Source organism: Ascaphus truei, unplaced genomic scaffold, assembly GCF_040206685.1.
Source record: "Ascaphus truei isolate aAscTru1 unplaced genomic scaffold, aAscTru1.hap1 HAP1_SCAFFOLD_1651, whole genome shotgun sequence".
Taxonomy (NCBI): domain Eukaryota; kingdom Metazoa; phylum Chordata; class Amphibia; order Anura; family Ascaphidae; genus Ascaphus; species Ascaphus truei.
The window spans coordinates 9,310-32,500 of NW_027454543.1; the positions used below are offsets into that span (position 1 = coordinate 9,310).

General features: G+C 59.4%; 1 protein-coding gene across 2 annotated transcripts in view; it reads right to left on the bottom strand.

The window, feature by feature from the left end:
• Positions 1 to 919: 919 nt before the first annotated feature.
• CLK2 (CDC like kinase 2) overlaps positions 920 to 23,191 on the bottom strand; it is a 37,742-nt gene continuing 15,470 nt past the window's right edge. The window contains exons 2-13 of one of the 2 annotated variants that reach the window (XM_075581879.1): positions 22,336 to 22,514; positions 19,145 to 19,373; positions 16,968 to 17,061; positions 16,470 to 16,536; positions 14,559 to 14,675; positions 13,571 to 13,737; positions 13,047 to 13,198; positions 12,586 to 12,712; positions 11,917 to 11,999; positions 10,679 to 10,758; positions 1,653 to 1,743; positions 920 to 1,534 (exon numbers count right to left, since the gene is read on the bottom strand). In XM_075581879.1, coding sequence (XP_075437994.1) covers positions 1,352 to 1,534; positions 1,653 to 1,743; positions 10,679 to 10,758; positions 11,917 to 11,999; positions 12,586 to 12,712; positions 13,047 to 13,198; positions 13,571 to 13,737; positions 14,559 to 14,675; positions 16,470 to 16,536; positions 16,968 to 17,061; positions 19,145 to 19,373; positions 22,336 to 22,514 — 1,569 coding nt within the window. In that variant the 3' untranslated portion in view covers positions 920 to 1,351. The remainder of the gene's footprint in view (positions 1,535 to 1,652; positions 1,744 to 10,678; positions 10,759 to 11,916; positions 12,000 to 12,585; positions 12,713 to 13,046; positions 13,199 to 13,570; positions 13,738 to 14,558; positions 14,676 to 16,469; positions 16,537 to 16,967; positions 17,062 to 19,144; positions 19,374 to 22,335; positions 22,515 to 23,191) is intronic. The other variant, XM_075581882.1, reaches the window with a different exon arrangement.

Here is a 23,191-nt window from a genome sequence, read left to right on the forward strand (position 1 = left end):
CGGAGAGAAATGTAGAAAAACAAAAAAATTACGTAGCGGTCGGAGAATTTATAAATAACATACCTGCTCACCGAGGTGTCACCCGTTTCCAGTGTGTTTTGAGAAGCCACCTGGCAACCCTACTGAGCAAACAGTGCTTCCACTGCAGCCAGGGATTCTGGGTAATATATGCAAATGAGTACACCATGCAAAAGGTGACACACTGCTCATTTGCATGTCATTACCCAGAATCCCTGGCTGCAGTGGAAGCACTGTTTGCTAAGAGATAATGGGGAAGGGCAGGGTTGCGTGGTATTTCTATTTATTACACTGTAAACCTAAAATCAATAGAAATGATACTGGAAGAAGTGGAGACCACATGTCCACACCCCAGCTCACATACAGAGAACACGTCAGGCAGTGTAATGAGATGTCTATACCCCAGCTCACATACAAAGAACACGTCAGGCAGTGTAATGATATCCACACCCCAGCTCACATACAAAGAACACGTCAGGCAGTGTAATGATATTCACACCCCAGCTCACATACAAAGAACACGCCAGGCAGTGTAATGATATCCACACCCCAGCTCACACACAGAGAACATGCCAGGTAGTGTAATGAGATGTCTATACCCCAGCTCACATACAGAGAACACGCCAGGCAGTGTAATGAGATCCATATCCCAGCTCACATACAGAGAACACGCCAGGCAGTGTAATGAGATATCCACACCCCAGCTCACACACAGAACACGCCAGGCAGTGTAATGAGATGTCTATACCCCAGCTCACACACAGAACACGCCAGGCAGTGTAATGAGATATCCACACCCCAGCTCACACACAGAACACGCCAGGCAGTGTAATGAGATCCATATCCCAGCTCACATACAGAGAACACGCCAGGTAGTGTAATGAGATGTCTATACCCCAGCTCACATACAAAGAACACGTCAGGTTTATTTCTCACAAAGACTGTACAAAACCTTATAAAAACACTGGCAGATACATCGCAGCATCAACTCCAGAGAAAGTTCCCCCCTCATCCCCTAACACTTTATAAGTTACAGGACCGTGAGATTCAGGGGAGCGCAGGGTCCAGGCGACACCCCGGGACGGGGTATGTGGGGACAGAAGGAAACAAGTCTGACTGGTTTATTTACAAGGCGGCCTCCCTCTCCTAACCCGGGCACACGCGCCTATATACAATATATATATATATATATTATCTCACATATTAACAGCTTTACAGGGTAGCAAAATGTCCAGTACAAATAAAAAGAAGCACCATATTGTGTAAATCGCTCTCTGCTCGGAGTGCCAAAGAAACGCACGCAGTCTCCCCACGCGGTGTGCAAGGTGACCCCTCATCGGCTAATGTCCCTGCCAGAGTCCCACAGTTTGGGGGTTGGGTCATTTTTTAACAGGTCGTAGAAGGGGTGCTTCAGCGCCTCTGCCAGCGTGAGGCGTTTGGACGGCTCATATTCCAGCATGCCCTCTATCAAGTCAAACAGCTGGTGGTGATCCTCGCTTTCTGACATCATATATCTCTGCAAGAAAGGAACAAACCACTCAACCCCGCAGCTCCCGCGTACTCAGCATGTAAGCCGCATGTACAAGGACCCCCATTGTGTGCAGCCAGGGGATATCATTTAGTGCCCTCCTCACCCGCAGGGGCTTGCAGTTCTCTCTCACATATCGACCTGCGGACGAGTTCTCATCCCAGTCCAGGCGACTGTGGTAAAAGTATTTCTGCTTTCTGTAGGGAGACAGGAGCGAGGGAAGATTAATAGGAAGGTTCAGGCACCAAACATCCCGCAGCAATGCCCAGCCCTCATCCCGCAGCAACGCCATCATCCCGCAGCAACGCCCTCATCCCGCAGCAACGCCCAGCCCTCATCCCGCAGCAACGCCCAGCCCTCATCCCGCAGCAACGCCATCATCCCGCAGCAATGCCCAGCCCTCATCCCGCAGCAACGCCCAGCCCTCATCCCGCAGCAACGCCATCATCCCGCAGCAACGCCCAGCCCTCATCCCGCAGCAATGCCCTCATCCCGCAGCAACGCCATCATCCCGCAGCAACGCCCAGCCCTCATCCCGCAGCAACGCCTAGCCCTCATCCCGCAGCAACGCCATCATCCCGCAGCAATGCCCAGCCCTCATCCCGCAGCAACGCCATCATCCCGCAGCAACGCCCAGCCCTCATCCCGCAGCAATGCCCAGCCCTCATCCCGCAGCAACGCCATCATCCCGCAGCAATGCCCAGCCCTCATCCCGCAGCAATGCCCTCATCCCGCAGCAACGTCCAGCCCTCATCCCGCAGCAACGCCATCATCCCGCAGCAATGCCCAGCCCTCATCCCGCAGCAATGCCCTCATCCCGCAGCAACGTCCAGCCCTCATCCCGCAGCAATGCCATCATCCCGCAGCAATGCCCAGCCCTCATCCCGCAGCAATGCCCAGCCCTCATCCCGCAGCAACGCCATCATCCCGCAGCAATGCCCAGCCCTCATCCCGCAGCAATGCCCTCATCCCGCAGCAACGTCCAGCCCTCATCCCGCAGCAACGCCATCATCCCGCAGCAATGCCCAGCCCTCATCCCGCAGCAACGCCCAGCCATCATCCCGCAGCAATGCCCAGCCCTCATCCCGCAGCAACGCCCTCATCCCGCAGCAACGCCCAGCCCTCATCCCGCAGCAACGCCCTCATCCCGCAGCAACGCCCAGCCCTCATCCCGCAGCAACGCCCAGCCCTCATCCCGCAGCAACGCCATCATCCCGCAGCAACGCCCAGCCCTCATCCCGCAGCAACGCCATCATCCCGCAGCAATGCCCAGCCCTCATCCCGCAGCAACGCCATCATCCCGCAGCAACGCCCAGCCCTCATCCCGCAGCAACGCCATCATCCCGCAGCAATGCCCAGCCCTCATCCCGCAGCAACGCCATCATCCCGCAGCAACGCCCAGCCCTCATCCCGCAGCAACGCCATCATCCCGCAGCAACGCCATCATCCCGCAGCAACGCCCAGCCCTCATCCCGCAGCAACGCCCAGCCCTCATCCCGCAGCAACGCCCAGCCCTCATCCCGCAGCAACGCCCAGCCATCATCCCGCAGCAACGCCCAGCCCTCATCCCGCAGCAACGTCCAGCCCTCATCCCGCAGCAATGCCCAGCCCTCATCCCGCAGCAACGTCCAGCCCTCATCCCGCAGCAACGCCATCATCCCGCAGCAACGCCATCATCCCGCAGCAACGCCCAGCCCTCATCCCGCAGCAACGCCCAGCCCTCATCCCGCAGCAACGCCCTCATCCCGCAGCAACGCCCAGCCCTCATCCCGCAGCAACGCCATCATCCCGCAGCAACGCCCAGCCATCATCCCGCAGCAACGCCATCATCCCGCAGCAACGTCCAGCCCTCATCCCGCAGCAACGTCCAGCCCTCATCCCGCAGCAACGTCCAGCCCTCATCCCGCAGCAACGCCATCATCCCGCAGCAACGCCCAGCCCTCATCCCGCAGCAACGCCTAAGCCCGATGCCCAGCTTCCATCCCGCAGCAACGTCCAGCCCTCATCCCGCAGCAACGCCCAGCCCTCATCCCTCAGCAACGCCTAAGCCCGATGCCCAGCCCTCATCCCGCAGCAACGCCATCATCCCGCAGCAATGCCCAGCCCTCATCCCGCAGCAACGCCATCATCCCGCAGCAACGCCCAGCCCTCATCCCGCAGCAACGCCATCATCCCGCAGCAACGCCCAGCCCTCATCCTGCAGCAACGCCCTCATCCCGCAGCAACGCCCTCATCCCGCAGCAACGCCATCATCCCGCAGCAACGCCATCATCCCGCAGCAACGTCCAGCCCTCATCCCGCAGCAACGCCATCATCCCGCAGCAATGCCCAGCCCTCATCCCGCAGCAACGCCATCATCCCGCAGCAACGCCCAGCCCTCATCCCGCAGCAACGCCATCATCCCGCAGCAATGCCCAGCCCTCATCCCGCAGCAACGCCATCATCCCGCAGCAACGCCCAGCCCTCATCCCGCAGCAACGCCCAGCCCTCATCCCGCAGCAACGCCCTCATCCCGCAGCAATGCCCAGCCCTCATCCCGCAGCAACGCCCAGCCCTCATCCCGCAGCAACGTCCAGCCCTCATCCCGCAGCAATGCCCAGCCCTCATCCCGCAGCAACGCCCAGCCCTCATCCCGCAGCAACGCCATCATCCCGCAGCAACGCCCAGCCCTCATCCCGCAGCAACGCCATCATCCCGCAGCAACCCCCTGCCCTCATCCCGCAGCAACGCCCAGCCCTCATCCCGCAGCAATGCCCAGCCCTCATCCCGCAGCAACGTCCAGCCCTCATCCCGCAGCAACGCCATCATCCCGCAGCAACGCCATCATCCCGCAGCAACGCCCAGCCCTCATCCCGCAGCAACGCCCAGCCCTCATCCCGCAGCAACGCCCTCATCCCGCAGCAACGCCCAGCCCTCATCCCGCAGCAACGCCATCATCCCGCAGCAACGCCCAGCCATCATCCCGCAGCAACGCCATCATCCCGCAGCAACGTCCAGCCCTCATCCCGCAGCAACGTCCAGCCCTCATCCCGCAGCAACGTCCAGCCCTCATCCCGCAGCAACGCCATCATCCCGCAGCAACGCCCAGCCCTCATCCCGCAGCAACGCCTAAGCCCGATGCCCAGCTTCCATCCCGCAGCAACGTCCAGCCCTCATCCCGCAGCAACGCCCAGCCCTCATCCCTCAGCAACGCCTAAGCCCGATGCCCAGCCCTCATCCCGCAGCAACGCCATCATCCCGCAGCAATGCCCAGCCCTCATCCCGCAGCAACGCCATCATCCCGCAGCAACGCCCAGCCCTCATCCCGCAGCAACGCCATCATCCCGCAGCAACGCCCAGCCCTCATCCCGCAGCAACGCCCTCATCCCGCAGCAACGCCCTCATCCCGCAGCAACGCCATCATCCCGCAGCAACGCCATCATCCCGCAGCAACGTCCAGCCCTCATCCCGCAGCAACGCCATCATCCCGCAGCAATGCCCAGCCCTCATCCCGCAGCAACGCCCAGCCCTCATCCCGCAGCAACGCCATCATCCCGCAGCAATGCCCAGCCCTCATCCCGCAGCAACGCCATCATCCCGCAGCAACGCCCAGCTTCCATCCCGCAGCAACGCCCAGCCCTCATCCCGCAGCAACGCCCAGCCCTCATCCCGCAGCAATGCCCAGCCCTCATCCCGCAGCAACGCCCTCATCCCGCAGCAATGCCCAGCCCTCATCCCGCAGCAACGTCCAGCCCTCATCCCGCAGCAACGTCCAGCCCTCATCCCGCAGCAACGCCCAGCCCTCATCCCGCAGCAACGCCATCATCCCGCAGCAACGCCATCATCCCGCAGCAACGCCTAAGCCCGATGCCCAGCTTCCATCCCGCAGCAACGCCCAGCCCTCATCCCGCAGCAACGCCATCATCCCGCAGCAATGCCCAGCCCTCATCCCGCAGCAACGCCCAGCCCTCATCCCGCAGCAATGCCCAGCCCTCATCCTGCAGCAATGCCCAGCCCTCATCCCGCAGCAACGCCCAGCCCTCATCCCGCAGCAACGCCCAGCCCTCATCCCGCAGCAACGCCCAGCCCTCATCCCGCAGCAACGCCATCATCCCGCAGCAATGCCTAGCCCTCATCCCGCAGCAACGCCATCATCCCGCAGCAACGCCCAGCCCTCATCCCGCAGCAACGCCCAGCCCTCATCCCGCAGCAACGCCCTCATCCCGCAGCAATGCCCAGCCCTCATCCCGCAGCAACGTCCAGCCCTCATCCCGCAGCAACGTCCAGCCCTCATCCCGCAGCAATGCCCAGCCCTCATCCCGCAGCAACGTCCAGCCCTCATCCCGCAGCAACGCCCAGCCCTCATCCCGCAGCAACGCCCAGCCCTCATCCCGCAGCAACGCCCAGCCCTCATCCCGCAGCAACGCCATCATCCCGCAGCAACGCCCAGCCCTCATCCCGCAGCAACGCCATCATCCCGCAGCAACGCCCAGCCATCATCCCGCAGCAACGCCATCATCCCGCAGCAACGCCCAGCCCTCATCCCGCAGCAACGCCCAGCCCTCATCCCGCAGCAACGCCCTCATCCCGCAGCAACGTCCAGCCCTCATCCCGCAGCAACGTCCAGCCCTCATCCCGCAGCAACGTCCAGCCCTCATCCCGCAGCAACGCCATCATCCCGCAGCAACGCCCAGCCCTCATCCCGCAGCAACGCCATCATCCCGCAGCAACGCCCAGCCCTCATCCCGCAGCAACGCCCAGCCATCATCCCGCAGCAACGCCCAGCCCTCATCCCGCAGCAACGCCATCATCCCGCAGCAACGCCTAAGCCCGATGCCCAGCTTCCATCCCGCAGCAATGCCCAGCCCGCAGCAATGCCCAGCCCTCATCCCGCAGCAACGTCCAGCCCTCATCCCTCAGCAACGCCATCATCCCGCAGCAATGCCCAGCCCTCATCCCGCAGCAACGCCATCATCCCGCAGCAATGCCCAGCCCTCATCCCGCAGCAACGCCCAGCCCTCATCCCGCAGCAACGCCATCATCCCGCAGCAACGCCCAGCCCTCATCCCGCAGCAACGTCCAGCCCTCATCCCGCAGCAACGCCCAGCCCTCATCCCGCAGCAATGCCATCATCCCGCAGCAATGCCCAGCCCTCATCCCGCAGCAATGCCATCATCCCGCAGCAATGCCCAGCCCTCATCCCGCAGCAACGCCCAGCCCTCATCCCGCAGCAACGTCCAGCCCTCATCCCGCAGCAATGCCATCATCCCGCAGCAATGCCCAGCCCTCATCCCGCAGCAATGCCATCATCCCGCAGCAATGCCCAGCCCTCATCCCGCAGCAACGCCATCATCCCGCAGCAATGCCCAGCCCTCATCCCGCAGCAACGCCATCATCCCGCAGCAATGCCCAGCCCTCATCCCGCAGCAACGCCATCATCCCGCAGCAACGCCCAGCCCTCATCCCGCAGCAACGCCATCATCCCGCAGCAACGCCCAGCCCTCATCCCGCAGCAACGCCATCATCCCGCAGCAACGCCATCATCCCGCAGCAACGCCCAGCCCTCATCCCGCAGCAACGCCATCATCCCGCAGCAACGTCCAGCCCTCATCCCGCAGCAACGCCATCATCCCGCAGCAACGCCCAGCCCTCATCCCGCAGCAACGCCATCATCCCGCAGCAACGCCCAGCCCTCATCCCGCAGCAACGCCATCATCCCGCAGCAACGCCATCATCCCGCAGCAACGCCCAGCCCTCATCCCGCAGCAACGCCCAGCCCTCATCCCGCAGCAATGCCCAGCCCTCATCCCGCAGCAATGCCCTCATCCCGCAGCAACGCCCAGCCCTCATCCCGCAGCAACGCCATCATCCCGCAGCAACGCCATCATCCCGCAGCAACGCCCAGCCCTCATCCCGCAGCAACGCCCAGCCCTCATCCCGCAGCAACGCCATCATCCCGCAGCAACGCCCAGCCCTCATCCCGCAGCAACGCCCAGCCCTCATCCCGCAGCAACGCCATCATCCCGCAGCAACGTCCAGCCCTCATCCCGCAGCAACGCCCAGCCCTCATCCCGCAGCAACGCCATCATCCCGCAGCAACGCCCAGCCCTCATCCCGCAGCAATGCCTAAGCCCTCATCCCGCAGCAACGCCATCATCCCGCAGCAACGCCCAGCCCTCATCCCGCAGCAACGCCCAGCCCTCATCCCGCAGCAATGCCCAGCCCTCATCCCGCAGCAACGCCCAGCCCTCATCCCGCAGCAACGCCCAGCCCTCATCCCGCAGCAATGCCATCATCCCGCAGCAATGCCCAGCCCTCATCCCGCAGCAATGCCCAGCCCTCATCCCGCAGCAACGCCCAGCCCTCATCCCGCAGCAACGCCCAGCCCTCATCCCGCAGCAATGCCCAGCCCTCATCCCGCAGCAACGCCCAGCCCTCATCCCGCAGCAACGCCCAGCCCTCATCCCGCAGCAACGCCCAGCCCTCATCCCGCAGCAACGCCATCATCCCGCAGCAACGCCCAGCCCTCATCCCGCAGCAACGCCCAGCCCTCATCCCGCAGCAACGCCATCATCCCGCAGCAACGCCCAGCCATCATCCCGCAGCAACGCCCAGCCCTCATCCCGCAGCAACGCCCAGCCCTCATCCCGCAGCAACGTCCAGCCCTCATCCCGCAGCAACGTCCAGCCCTCATCCCGCAGCAACGCCATCATCCCGCAGCAACGCCCAGCCATCATCCCGCAGCAACGCCCAGCCCTCATCCCGCAGCAACGCCATCATCCCGCAGCAACGCCCAGCCATCATCCCGCAGCAACGCCATCATCCCGCAGCAACGCCCAGCCCTCATCCCGCAGCAACGTCCAGCCCTCATCCCGCAGCAACGCCCTCATCCCGCAGCAACGTCCAGCCCTCATCCCGCAGCAACGCCATCATCCCGCAGCAACGCCCAGCCCTCATCCCGCAGCAACGCCATCATCCCGCAGCAACGCCCAGCCATCATCCCGCAGCAACGCCATCATCCCGCAGCAACGCCCAGCCCTCATCCCGCAGCAACGCCATCATCCCGCAGCAACGCCATCATCCCGCAGCAACGCCATCATCCCGCAGCAATGCCCAGCCCTCATCCCGCAGCAATGCCCAACCCTCATCCCGCAGCAACGCCCAGCCCTCATCCCGCAGCAACGCCATCATCCCGCAGCAACGCCATCATCCCGCAGCAACGCCATCATCCCGCAGCAACGCCCAGCCCTCATCCCGCAGCAACGCCATCATCCCGCAGCAACGCCATCATCCCGCAGCAATGCCCAGCCCTCATCCCGCAGCAATGCCATCATCCCGCAGCAATGCCCAGCCCTCATCCCGCAGCAATGCCCAGCCCTCATCCCGCAGCAACGCCATCATCCCGCAGCAACGCCCAGCCCTCATCCCGCAGCAACGCCCAGCCCTCATCCCGCAGCAACGCCCAGCCCTCATCCCGCAGCAACGCCCAACCCTCATCCCGCAGCAACGCCTAGCCCTCATCCCGCAGCAACGCCATCATCCCGCAGCAATGCCCAGCCCTCATCCCGCAGCAACGCCATCATCCCGCAGCAATGCCCAGCCCTCATCCCGCAGCAACGCCTAAGCCCGAGGCCCAGCCCTCATCCCGCAGCAACGCCTAAGCCCGAGGCCCAGCCCTCATCCCGCAGCAACGCCTAAGCCCGAGGCCCAGCTTCCATCCCGCAGCAACGCCCAGGCCCGGGGCCCAGCCCTCATCCCTCAGCAACGCCTAAGCCCGAGGCCCAGCTTCCATCCCGCAGCAACGCCCAGGCCCGAGGCCCAGCCCTCATCCCGCAGCAACGCCTAAGCCCGAGGCCCAGCTTCCATCCCGCAGCAACGCCCAGGCCCGAGGCCCAGCTTGCATCCCGCAGCAACGCCCAGGCCCGAGGCCCAGCCCTCATCCCGCAGCAACGCCTAAGCCCGAGGCCCAGCTTCCATCCCGCAGCAATGCCCAGGCCCGAGGCCCAGCTCTCATCCCGCAGCAACGCCTAAGCCCGAGGCCCAGCCCTCATCCCGCAGCAACGCCTAAGCCCGAGGCCCAGCCCTCATCCCGCAGCAACGCCTAAGCCCGAGGCCCAGCTTCCATCCCGCAGCAATGCCCAGACCCGAGGCCCAGCCCTCATCCCTCAGCAACGCCTAAGCCCGAGGCCCAGCTTCCATCCCGCAGCAACGCCCAGGCCCGAGGCCCAGCCCTCATCCCGCAGCAACGCCTAAGCCCGAGGCCCAGCTTCCATCCCGCAGCAACGCCCAGGCCCGAGGCCCAGCCCTCATCCCGCAGCAACGCCTAAGCCCGAGGCCCAGCTTCCATCCCGCAGCAATGCCCAGGCCCGAGGCCCAGCTTCCATCCCGCAGCAACGCCCAGGCCCGAGGCCCAGCTTCCATCCCGCAGCAACGCCCAGGCCCGAGGCCTAGCCCTCATCCCGCAGCAACGCATAAGCCCGAGGCCCAGCTTCCATCCCGCAGCAACGCCCAGGCCCGAGGCCCAGCTTCCATCCCGCAGCAACGCCCAGGCCCGAGGCCCAGCTTCCATCCCACAGCAAGGCCCAGCTTCCATCCCGCAGCAACGCCCAGGCCCGAGGCCCAGCTTCCATCCCGCAGCAATGCCCAGGCCCGAGGCCCAGCCCTCATCCCACAGCAACGCCTAAGCCCGAGGCCCAGCTTCCATCCCGCAGCAACGCCCAGGCCCGAGGCCCAGCCCTCATCCCGCAGCAATGCCCAGGCCCGAGGCCCAGCTTCCATCCCGCAGCAACGCCCAGGCCCGAGGCCCAGCCCTCATCCCGCAGCAACGCCTAAGCCCGAGGCCCAGCTTCCATCCCGCAGCAATGCCCAGGCCCGAGGCCCAGCTTCCATCCCGCAGCAACGCCCAGGCCCGAGGCTCAGCTTCCATCCCGCAGCAATGACCAGGCCCGAGGCCCAGCCCTCATCCCGCAGAAATGCCCGGGCCCAAGGCCCAGCTTCCATCCCACAGCAATGCCCAGGTCCGCAACCCTCATCCCGCAGCAATGCCCAGGCCCAAAGCCCTCACCCCGCAGCAACACGACTAAATATGCCAGACTTAAAGTGTGCAGTGCCAGCCCCGACACGTCCCACCCGCGTGCAGTGCTTGGCTCTCACCTTGTCTTGCGTGTCATTCGCGATGGGATGGGTCCCAGGATCCTTTCCATCATGGCCAGATGCTCTCGGTTATCATGAGTCTGCGATAAACAATAAGGACGTCTTTAATAGCTGGAACCTGACAAAGGCCTCGCTCACCATGGGAAGCATATTAAGGGATCTCTGATCTTATGTCAGGGGTTAGGGGGCTGCTGTTATGTCAGGGGTTAGGGGGCTGCTGTTATGTCAGGGGTTAGGGGGCTGCTGTTACGTCAGGGGTTAGGGGGCTGCTGTTACGTCAGGGGTTAGGGGGCTGCTGTTACGTCAGGGGTTAGGGGGCTGCTGTTACGTCAGGGGTTAGGGGGCTGCTGTTACGTCAGGGGTTAGGGGGCTGCTGTTACGTCAGGGGTTAGGGGGCTGCTGTTACGTCAGGGGTTAGGGGGCTGCTGTTACGTCAGGGGTTAGGGGGCTGCTGTTACGTCAGGGGTTAGGGGGCTGCTGTTACGTCAGGGGTTAGGGGGCTGCTGTTACGTCAGGGGTTAGGGGGCTGCTGTTACGTCAGGGGTTAGGGGGCTGCTGTTACGTCAGGGGTTAGGGGGCTGCTGTTACGTCAGGGGTTAGGGGGCTGCTGTTACGTCAGGGGTTAGGGGGCTGCTGTTACGTCAGGGGTTAGGGGGCTGCTGTTACGTCAGGGGTTAGGGGGCTGCTGTTACGTCAGGGGTTAGGGGGCTGCTGTTACGTCAGGGGTTAGGGGGCTGCTGTTACGTCAGGGGTTAGGGGGCTGCTGTTACGTCAGGGGTTAGGGGGCTGCTGTTACGTCAGGGGTTAGGGGGCTGCTGTTACGTCAGGGTTTAGGGGGCTGCTGTTACATCAGGGTTTAGGGGGCTGCTGTTACATCAGGGGTTAGGGGGCTGCTGTTACATCAGGGGTTAGGGGGCTGCTGTTACATCAGGGGTTAGGGGGCTGCTGTTACATCAGGGGTTAGGGGGCTGCTGTTACACAGGATCTGCAGCGCATTATTCTGCAATATACTCGGGTTTCCGCGTGAATATGTGAAGCAAAGCACTATGGGAAGTGCCATTGCCCAGTGAGAAGTGCCAGCTGCATGCAGCGTCCTGAGCGGCACAACCCTGCGGCAGGACAGCCTGTATCCTGTGTAACACGCACTGCGGTAATAGGATTAAACAGGTCACAACTGCTTTCTGTTTACTGCGGTGCTCCTGAACTCCCGTGAAGGGACCATTCCTCCCCAAACTGACCTGAAACAGCGTGAATCCCACGTAATACTCAAATATAATGCACCCGATGCTCCAGACATCGCAGGGCTGATTCCACCCGAGCTCTGAAGGACAGACACAGCGAGGCGACCATTAGTCACGGCACTTACACCTCCTTACAGAGAACACGCCCAGACACGCCCGCCAGCGAGATCGCTCTGCTGTCTAACACTTCGAGACGGGGGAGCCCAATGCTACATTCCATTGACAAAACATATATGGTAAAAAGTATAAAGTAAAATACTTCAATAATAATATTAAATACTTGGTTATTTAGTTAACCCTTTGGCCAAAGCATCATAAGCCTGCATACCAACGCCAAGGTATAACTAAATGAATGCAGGTCCTACACTACACTGTGAACCCTTCCTTTTACCTCTGTAAGAGGGGAAGAACCATTATAGGTCCTGTTCCTTCAGCAAAATGAAAAGACCTCCCAAGTTAAAAAGGTGAAGGAGGAGGAGTGAGCTCTGAGGGGAGGTGCAACACTTCAGCATGAAAACCTTATATTCACCCGTTAAATTCTGCCCCTTGTAAACCCGCCGATGAGTAACCCTGTAGTGGTGAACCTCCCCTGGATAAAGGAGCTATAGATGGTAATATGCTGTGGGGGAGTCGCACACCCTCTGTATTAGCGCTGGTAACACGTACCCAGGATCACCTCCGGGGCTCGGTAGTGTCGCGTTGACACGATTGTGCTGTGATGCTCATGATCAAAAGTGGCACTGCCAAAATCAACCACTCGGACGTCCGTGCTCTTCACGTTCCTCTCATCTCTCTGCTTGGCGTGATGGGGCGGTCACAAGGGAAGACCAGAAGAGTACAACCATTAGTAGGAGGGGCTCCAAGGACCCGGAATTACCAACGTGACTTTGCCAAATGCCAACTGGACTGGTCCAGCAAGGAGGGGTTAGGCTGGAGTCACAGGTACAACCAGTTGGCACAATGCCATCTTAACTGGGGACATCAATCACCGATAGTACCAACATGGGATTCTGCTCAGCAGTGAAGGGTTAAGTTCAGGCCTTGCCACTAGGGTGCAGGTCACAGAGCGTAACCCCAAATATATTGCACCATTCCACTGCTGGAAGAGACTGTGACCAGTAACATACCCCGTGTACAAGGAAGCACAGCATCTGTGAGCCTCGTGGCAACACAGGAACACGCACCTTCTCCACATTATACGTCAGCTCGGAATCAGCATTCACAAACAAGATGTTCTCCGGCTTCAGGTCTGTGTGAGTGAGCTTATTGTCATGAAGAACTGAAAGTAAACACACATTCTGTATTAGAAGCCAAGTCGCACAACAACCGGGTTGTGTTCCCCCTCCTCCAACTGGGTCGTGTCTCCCCCCCCCCCCCAATCTCCACCAACCGGGTCGTCTTCCCCCCCCCCCCCATCTCCAACCAGGTCGTGCCCCCCCCCCCCCCATCTCCAACCGGGTCATGTCGTCCCCCCCCCCCGGCTCCCCCAGGCTGTCTGGAGCAGATCCCCCCCTCCCCCCCCCCGGTTCTCTGGAGTAGAACATTTGTATACACGCTCCATTTTCCCTGAGAGTGGAGTTTATTGGTAATGTATAAATCAGTCCGAGCTTTCTGCCCCCTCTGATACTGGCACAGCAGGCGAGACACTTACATTTCACGGCCTGGCACAGCTGGGCGGCCATGTGTCGAACCTGATGGATGGGGTAGGGGTGGTAGTTGTTCTCCTTCAAGAAGTCAAAAGTGCTGAGGCCGAGGAGCTGGAAGGAGATGCACATGTGGCCGTGATAGTCGAACCAGTCAAACATCTGCACGCAGAGGCTGGAGAGGAGAGACGTGGTTACACAGGGCACGGGAGAACCCACGGCACAGCCACAGGCCAGGGGGCGAGCCCACGGCACAGCCACAGGCCAGGGGGAGAACCCACGGCACAGCCACAGGCCAGGGGGAGAACCCACGGCACCGCCACAGGCCAGGGGGCGAACCCACGGCACAGCCACAGGCCAGGGGGCGAGCCCACGGCACAGGCCAGGGGGAGAACCCACGGCACCGCCACAGGCCAGGGGGAGAACCCACGGCACAGCCACAGGCCAGGGGGCGAACCCACGGCACAGCCACAGGCCAGGGGGCGAACCCACGGCACAGCCACAGGCCAGGGGGCGAACCCACGGCACAGCCACAGGCCAGGGGGCGAACCCACGGCACAGCCACAGGCCAGGGGGCGAACCCACGGCACAGCCACAGGCCAGGGGGCGAACCCACGGCACAGCCACAGGCCAGGGGGCGAACCCACGGCACAGCCACAGGCCAGGGGGCGAACCCACGGCACAGCCACAGGCCAGGGGGCGAGCCCACGGCACAGCCACAGGCCAGGGGGCAAACCCACGGCACAGCCACAGGCCAGGGGGCGAGCCCACGGCACAGTGGCGGCACGAGAGGAGTTAATGGTACACCTCTGGCCGGTTATTACATTGCATTCTTCTTTGTGTATTATTTGCTCCGCACCAGTCATGTACACGGCACTTGTACACAGCACAATACTTGTACTTCACTGCAGAAAAGACGTCCTGTGACGGCTCCTCTCCGCCTGCAGAGCTTACAATCTAACCTGTCTCTGCACAGGCCCCTCGCAGCTCACTTACTGCTTGTTCTCAGGGTCTTTCTGGTTGATTTTCTCCAGCACGTTGATCTCCAGGCGAGCCGCCTCTTTGTATTTCTCAACGTTTTTGATGATTTTTAAAGCCACCCGTGCTCCACCCCTAAAAAGAGACGCAAGGTGAGGGGGGGACAGGCGCAAGGTGAGGAAAGGGGGTGAGGGGGAGAGACGGGACACAGGCGCAAGGTGAGGAGAGGGGGGACAGACGGGACACAGGCGCAAGGTGAGCAGAGGGGGGACACACAGGCGCAAGGTGAGGAGATGGGGGACACACAGGCGCAAGGTGAAGAGATGGGGGACACACAGGCGCAAGGTGAGGAGATGGGGGACACACAGGCGCAAGGTGAGGAGATGGGGGACACACAGGCGCAAGGTGAGGAGATGGGGGACACACAGGCGCAAGGTGAGGAGAGGGGGACACAGGCGCAAGGTGAGGAGAGGGGGGGACACACAGGCGCAAGGTGAGGAGATGGGGGACACACAGGCGCAAGGTGAGGAGATGGGGGACACACAGGCGCAAGGTGAGGAGATGGGGGACACACAGGCGCAAGGTGAGGAGATGGGGGACACACAGGCGCAAGGTGAGGAGATGGGGGACACACAGGCGCAAGGTGAGGAGAGGGGGACACAGGCGCAAGGTGAGAGGGGGGGACACACAGGCGCAAGGTGAGGGGGGGACACACAGGCGCAAGGTGAGGAGAGGGGGGGACACACAGGCGCAAGGTGAGGAGAGGGGGACACACAGGCGCAAGGTGAGGAGAGGGGGGGACACACAGGCGCAAGGTGAGGAGGGGGTGGGGGGAACAGGTGCAAGGTGAGGAGGGGGGGGGAGCAGGCGCAAGGTGAGGAGGGGGGGGGGGAACAGGCGCAAGGTGAGGAGGGGGGGGAACAGGCGCAAGGTGAGGGGGGGGACAAACACTGCATTTAAAACAAGCAAATACACTACAGAGCCACATTAAAGTGCCCCCCTAATCCTACCTCCCCACGCAGAAACGCATTACAGTGCCCCCTAATTCAGACCTCCCCGCACAGAGCTGCAATAAGGGGCCCCCAACTAATCCTACCTCCCATCGCAGAGTCGCATTACGGGGCCCCCCCTAATCCTACCTCCCCACGCAGAGCCGCATTACGGGGCCCCCCCCTAATCCTACCTCCCCACGCAGAGCCGCATTACGGGGCCCCCCCTAATCCTACCTCCCCTCGCAGAGCCGCATTACGGAGCCCCCCCTAATCCTACCTCCCCTCGCAGAGCCGCATTACGGGGCCCCCCCTAATCCTACCTCCCCACGCAGAGCCGCATTACAGGGCCCCCCTAATCCGGACCTCCCCACGCAGAGCCGCCTTACAGTGCTCACCCCTAATCCGGACCTCCCCGTTACCATCGGCACCATTGTCTCTTTGTCTCATATCCCGAGGTTCGTACAGATACATTGGGACGGAAAGCGGAAGGTGCCAGATTCTGCTGTAATGTGGGTTATGCCTCATTGCCACTAACGCATTGTAAGTGCGGATCTACAGCTCTTCCAGCTCTTTATTGCCCACTGGAAAAGAATATTGCACCGTTGTCTCATCTTTCTTTCCAGGGCTCGCCATGTTTCTGCGTAACCTCTTCACTGCCAGCGGGAGGCCTGGAAGTTTTAAGGATACTTTTTCTATAATGTGGCACCACCATTTTTAGGGGTTGGGGGAACCCTTTGAAGCTCACGACCGCCAGGTTTTAGGAATAACTAGTGTATTTGCAAACATTGAAAGATATGTACTTTACACCTGGAGAGGGTCGTCCCTGGTGGGAGGATAGGACAGGATTTGTAACTATGCTCAGACGCAGGCCACGGTCGGCTCACACGTAAACGTCTTGTGTGCGGAGGGGAAAAGGTGTTTGACAAACTGCAATTACCTCCGGTGATCTATACACTGAACCACTCGCCCAAAGGTTCCTTCTCCGAGTGTGCCAACAATCTCATCTGTGGGGGGGAATCCAAAGAGGGAGCATTAAAGGGGCCCGCAGACTGCAAACGGCAGATACAGAGCCAGTGAAGCGCTGTGATGCGGATGCCTACAAATGCAGTCGCCAGGGTTATATATCTCATATCGACAATTCACTGCGAGTAAAGCAGGTCTCGGGCTAAAGGCCCGAGCCACCTCCACAAGTCATTTACGCTAACTTCCTGACCTCCAACTAACGGTACAAAAAAACACTATGCACATGGCAGCTTTAAAAAAAAAGAATAAAGGAAGAAGAGGAGGAGGAGGAGGAGGGAAGGGTGTTTTTGTTCTCTTTGGTTTAAAATTAAATAAAATAAAAATGAACACAAAAGACAGACAGGTCTGCAGCGTTTCTCTGGGGAGGGGTCTTACAACTAGAGAGCTAAATTATGTTACGATTTGGCTGTACATCTTTCTTGTAGCCAGTCGCCGATGCGATAGATCAGGTGACCCTCTACGTCGTCTTCCGCACTCTTGGGCCGGCTGCTGCTCTGTCGGCTTCTCTGTTGACGCGTCATTCCAGGCAAAACATCACCATTCACCAGCCAATCAGATTTTCAAACCAGCGTCACATTGGTTGGTTGGTTTGGAAATTCACATTGTTGTTGTTTGAGGTAGGAGGGTGTGCAGTAGATTCCCAGCCAATTCATACGGCACATAGGAATATATAACGATAGGGATATTGCAAGGGAACAGGTCAAGATACAAATACACTAACTCACAAATAAAAAGAAATAAAGAAAAAAAACATTCTATTTTTTTTTTTTTCATCGTTGTAAAAGAAGGAAAAATAAGAACAAAAAGAAAACACTTTGGAAAGACCCCCCCCGAGTTCAGAGGAGAATGAGAAACCATACAGTCTTCATGTTAACAACACAGTGTAACAGCACAGGGCAATACTGTGCAATATATCCAACAGAAACCCCTTCCCCAGTCTCAGCACAGACCCCTTCCCATCGCACCCAGTGCCAGCACAGACCCCTCCATACACCCCCAGTGTCAGCACAGGCGCCCCTCCCCTCAAGTCTCAGCGCAGACCCTTTTCATCTATAACCCAGACTCACATTCAGACCCTTCCGTCACAGCACAGCACCCGTACATATTCCCCCGTCTCAACACATTCACATAACCCCCCCATCTGAGCACAGAATCCTTCTGACTCCTCCCCCCCCCCATCTCAGCACAGCCCCCATCAGACACTGCCCACCCCCAGCACAGACCACTTCCAATCCTTGCAGATCCTTGGAGACCCACACACTTCATAACATGAACAGACCATGCAAATTGAAATCTGCGCTATACAATTGTGACAAAGTACCCAGATCCCGAGCTCAGCAGCACCCCGACCCGAGCTCAGGCACCCGCCCCCCAACTCATCTCCAGGTCAGAACGGACATAAACCTGCAGTGTGCAGATAACAGGGGTTCCCAGCAGTCAGCAGGGACCCCCACCCTGTATATACTGTGTCTCTGCCCCTTCCTAACACTGGAAGACGCTGCAGATGAACAAGTGTTTTAAACTGTGCAATGGGCACAGGCTCCCCAGGCCACAGAAGGGAAAAGAGCCAGAACCTCCAGACTGTGCGGAGGTCCAGGTAATCCCCCATCAGGCCTGGACATGCTCTCTAGTAACTAGGAAATCTAGTAGATTATAGCCAAGCAGCGCTCTTTGGTAGAGAGCGCAACTTCCCCACAAGTCCCCAGGATTATTTCTATCCTGTTTAATCAGATTCCTGCACAACTATTTTACACACTCAGCGGGACATTGTAGTGACGGAGTGTATGGACACAAAAGTTTGCTTGTGTGTGTACTTCACGCTGGCATGCTGATGTGCACCTCACATGGTGACACGCTTCAGGTAAAGGCGTATGTAACATGTGAGACCAGTTTTAAGCATACAACTATTTTATCTAGGCACAGATCAGTGGGGGCTGCAGGAAATCATTGCCTCCGGCTGGGAGACTCGCTGTGTCTGCAAGTTAGTAACAGCTCTGCGTATATAATGACCAGGACTGAAAGCTTTAAATCCTTGCAATCATTTCTATTCTCATTACTGGGGATCACAAGGCACCTTCCCGCTCAATCCAGATGGGAAAAGCCTGCACATCTCTATATTACCTCAAATGTGTTTGGATAGCAAAGCCCCCGCTGCATTATTAAGCAGGGGAGGAGATCCTGATCAGGGACGTTAACTCATGGCAGCTGCTGGGTTTCCAATAACCTCTCCTCTAGGCCTTCACAGCTGGGAGGATGTTCATGTGCACTGTGCTATTCTCACGTTCCCCTCCCACGGGTATGGCCTGAACACCCAAACATGGGGACCGTATGGGCAAAGCTGGTTCTTTCATGGCAAAGAGCCCTTCTTGGTCATAACAAAACATGCTCAGAAACAATCCCTACAGACAGTGGATGGAGGGACGGATTTGACACTCTGTAGACATTAATACCTACAAACTCCCAAGATCCCACAATATACACATTAGCAACTGAGTGCAAGGGAGGGGATGTTTACTTACCGAGTCTTCAAAAGCCTCTGAATGAAAACATAAGGGGGAGCGTTAGCGTGAACATCAGGGGAATACTCACCGATGAGGACTGGCTATAAGACCTGGTTCTGCGCTTCCTGCGCTTCTGCTTGCGCCGGCTGCTCTTGCAGCTCCTGTAGCTGTCATCGCGGGAACGCCTGTCATCGTAGGAGTGGTGATATTCTGTGTTGTAGTAGGTATCCCCCCTATCTCGGCTGTAGTCATTCCGCCTGTAGGTGTCACAGTAGCGCCTGTCGTAAGCTCTTCTGTCTGAGGAGCGGTCACCATAACTAAGGGAGGAAAGCACAAAACCAATTAAGGACTGAAACAAAGCAGGAGCACCCCGACACGCGTTCAGAGAACCGCGACGCGCGTTCTGCGCTGGTTGCTGAAACCAAGTGCCGGCTCAGGAGGAAAAAAAAGTCACCCGTGCAAGTTTGGGTAACAGCAAAATAAATGACATAGTAAATATTGCACTTCCACCAGGCGTGTAACATAGCCAGTGTTCGACAAACCTATACATTTGCTCGCCCCGGGCGAGTGGATTTAACATCGTGGCGAGCTCCTATTGGCCCAAGCAGCACACGTGTGGTACTAGGTGGCGAGTAGATTTTTTGGTGATTTGTCGACCACTGAACATAGCGTTATACCGGTTACATCGCTGCACACATGTAAATATTGCACTTCCACCAGGCGTGTAACACAGCGTTATACCGGTTACATCGCTGTACACATGTAAATATTGCACTTCCACCAGGCGTGTAACATAGCGTTATACCGGTTACATCGCTGCACACATGTAAAACACAGCTCCCCCTCCCATCACTTCTAACTAGACATTCCCTAATTATCCCAGAGTATTCCCCCGACACCGGGTAAAGGTTTGGTAAACGGTTTACAGATTACACCTTTTACACAAGAGGAGCCGCACATTTCATGCAGTCTCCAAGGTACGCTTAGAAACAAAGACATCTACGTGGATCAGATCCGTGGCACAGGGAGGCAGTGCCGGGACTGAATTTGTGGCACGGGGAGGCAGTGCCGGGACTGAATTTGTGGCACAGGGAGGCTGTGCCGGGACTGAATTTGTGGCACAGGGAGGCTGTGCCGGGACTGAATTTGTGGCACAGGGAGGCTGTGCCGGGACTGAATTTGTGGCACAGGGAGGCTGTGCCGGGACTGAATTTGTGGCACAGGGAGGCAGTGCCGGGACTGAATTTGTGGCACAGGGAGGCAGTGCCGGGACTGAATTTGTGGCACAGGGAGGCAGTGCCGGGACTGAATTTGTGGCACAGGGAGGCAGTGCCGGGACTGAATTTGTGGCACAGGGAGGCAGTGCCGGGACTGAATTTGTGGCACAGGGAGGCAGTGCCGGGACTGAATTTGTGGCACAGGGAGGCAGTGCCGGGACTGAATTTGTGGCACAGGGAGGCAGTGCCGGGACTGAATTTGTGGCACGGGGAGGCAGTGCCGGGACTGAATTTGTGGCACGGGGAGGCAGCGCCGGGACTGAATTTGTGGCACGGGGAGGCAGCGCCGGGACTGAATTTGTGGCACGGGGAGGCAGTGCCGGGACTGAATTTGTGGCACAGGGAGGCAGTGCCGGGACTGAATTTGTGGCACAGGGAGGCAGTGCCGGGACTGAATTTGTGGCACAGGGAGGCAGTGCCGGGACTGAATTTGTGGCACAGGGAGGCAGTGCCGGGACTGAATTTGTGGCACGGGGAGGCAGTGCCGGGACTGAATTTGTGGCACGGGGAGGCAGTGCCGGGACTGAATTTGTGGCACGGGGAGGCAGTGCCGGGACTGAATTTGTGGCACGGGGAGGCAGTGCCGGGACTGAATTTGTGGCACGGGGAGGCAGTGCCGGGACTGAATTTGTGGCACGGGGAGGCAGTGCCGGGACTGAATTTGTGGCACGGGGAAGCAGTGCCGGGACTGAATTTGTGGCACGGGGAGGCAGTGCCGGGACTGAATTTGTGGCACAGGGAGGCTGTGCCGGGACTGAATTTGTGGCACAGGGAGGCAGTGCCGGGACTGAATTTGTGGCACAGGGAGGCAGTGCCGGGACTGAATTTGTGGCACAGGGAGGCAGTGCCGGGACTGAATTTGTGGCACAGGGAGGCAGTGCCGGGACTGAATTTGTGGCACGGGGAGGCAGTGCCGGGACTGAATTTGTGGCACGGGGAGGCAGTGCCGGGACTGAATTTGTGGCACGGGGAGGCAGTGCCGGGACTGAATTTGTGGCACAGGGAGGCAGTGCCGGGACTGAATTTGTTGCACAGTGAGGCAGTGCAGGGACTGAATTTGTGGTACAGGGAGGCAGTGCCGGGACTGAATTTGTGGCACAGGGAGGCAGTGCCGGGACTGAATTTGTGGCACAATGACGCAGTGCCGGGACTGAATTTGTGGCACGGGGAGGCAGTGCCGGGACTGAATTTGTGGCACGGGGAGGCAGTGCCGGGACTGAATTTGTGGCACGGGGAAGCAGTGCCGGGACTGAATTTGTGGCACGGGGAGGCAGTGCCGGGACTGAATTTGTGGCACAGGGAGGCTGTGCCGGGACTGAATTTGTGGCACAGGGAGGCAGTGCCGGGACTGAATTTGTGGCACAGGGAGGCAGTGCCGGGACTGAATTTGTGGCACAGGGAGGCAGTGCCGGGACTGAATTTGTGGCACGGGGAGGCAGTGCCGGGACTGAATTTGTGGCACGGGGAGGCAGTGCCGGGACTGAATTTGTGGCACGGGGAGGCAGTGCCGGGACTGAATTTGTGGCACGGGGAGGCAGTGCCGGGACTGAATTTGTGGCACAGGGAGGCAGTGCCGGGACTGAATTTGTTGCACAGTGAGGCAGTGCAGGGACTGAATTTGTGGTACAGGGAGGCAGTGCCGGGACTGAATTTGTGGCACGGGGAGGCAGTGCCGGGACTGAATTTGTGGCATGGGGAGGCAGTGCCGGGACTGAATTTGTGGCACGGGGAGGCAGTGCCGGGACTGAATTTGTGGCACAATGACAGGACTGAATTTGTGGCAGATGGAGCATGGAACAAGAAAGATGAAATAAGAGGTCAGAAGCAGCAGCGTTTTCTAGCTGCTCTAACGTGCATTGCATGCAGCCACTGGCCAAGTCAAGAGGTTAATGAGACCAGCAGACCCGTTACCGAGCTGCCAATAATCATTACCACACGGCCCTAGACACCGCAGCCAACAAATCAGCAACTGTAGCAGAGAATGAAGGCCTCCTACTGCTACCTGCGGGATCTGTCGTGGTAACTGTCATCGTGTCGCTGCCGCCGGCCACGGGTTCTGTCACTGCTGCTGCTCGACCGGGTTCTGCTTCTTCTCCGCCGGTGCTTGCGGCTTCTGTATCGCTCGCGGTAACTGCTTCTGCTGCCTCTCTCTGACGAACGGTACCGCCTGGAGTGAGGCATCTAGGGAGGACAGATTAATCAGGACCCAGCCACACGGCACCGGCCCAGCAGGTAACAGGTTTCATGATCAGAGGCCAGAAACAGACCCCCCCCTCTTCCTGATCAGCAGAGATAAGCAGAGATCCCCAACACAGACCCCCCCCTCTTCCTGATCAGCAGAGATAAGCAGAGATCCCCAACACAGACCCCCCCCTCTTCCTGATCAGCAGAGATAAGCAGAGAGATCCCCAACACAGACCCCCCCCCTCTTCCTGATCAGCAGAGATAAGCAGAGATCCCCAACACAGACCCCCCCCTCTTCCTGATCAGCAGAGATAAGCTGCGAGACCCCCAATACAGACCCCCCATTTACTGATCAGCAGAGATAAGCTGTGAGACCCCCAACACAGAATCCCCCCTCTTCCTGGTCAGCAGAAAAGCTGCGAGACCCCCAACACAGACCCCTCCCTCTTCCTGATCAGCAGAGATAAGCTGCGAGACCCCCAACACAGACCCCCCCCCTCTTACTGATCAGCAGAGATAAGCTGCGAGACCCCCAATACAGACCCCCCCCCTCTTACTGATCAGCAGAGATAAGCTGCGAGACCCCCAATACAGACCCCCCCCTCTTACTGATCAGCAGAGATAAGCTGCGAGACCCCCAACACAGAACCCCCCCTCTTCCTGGTCAGCAGAGA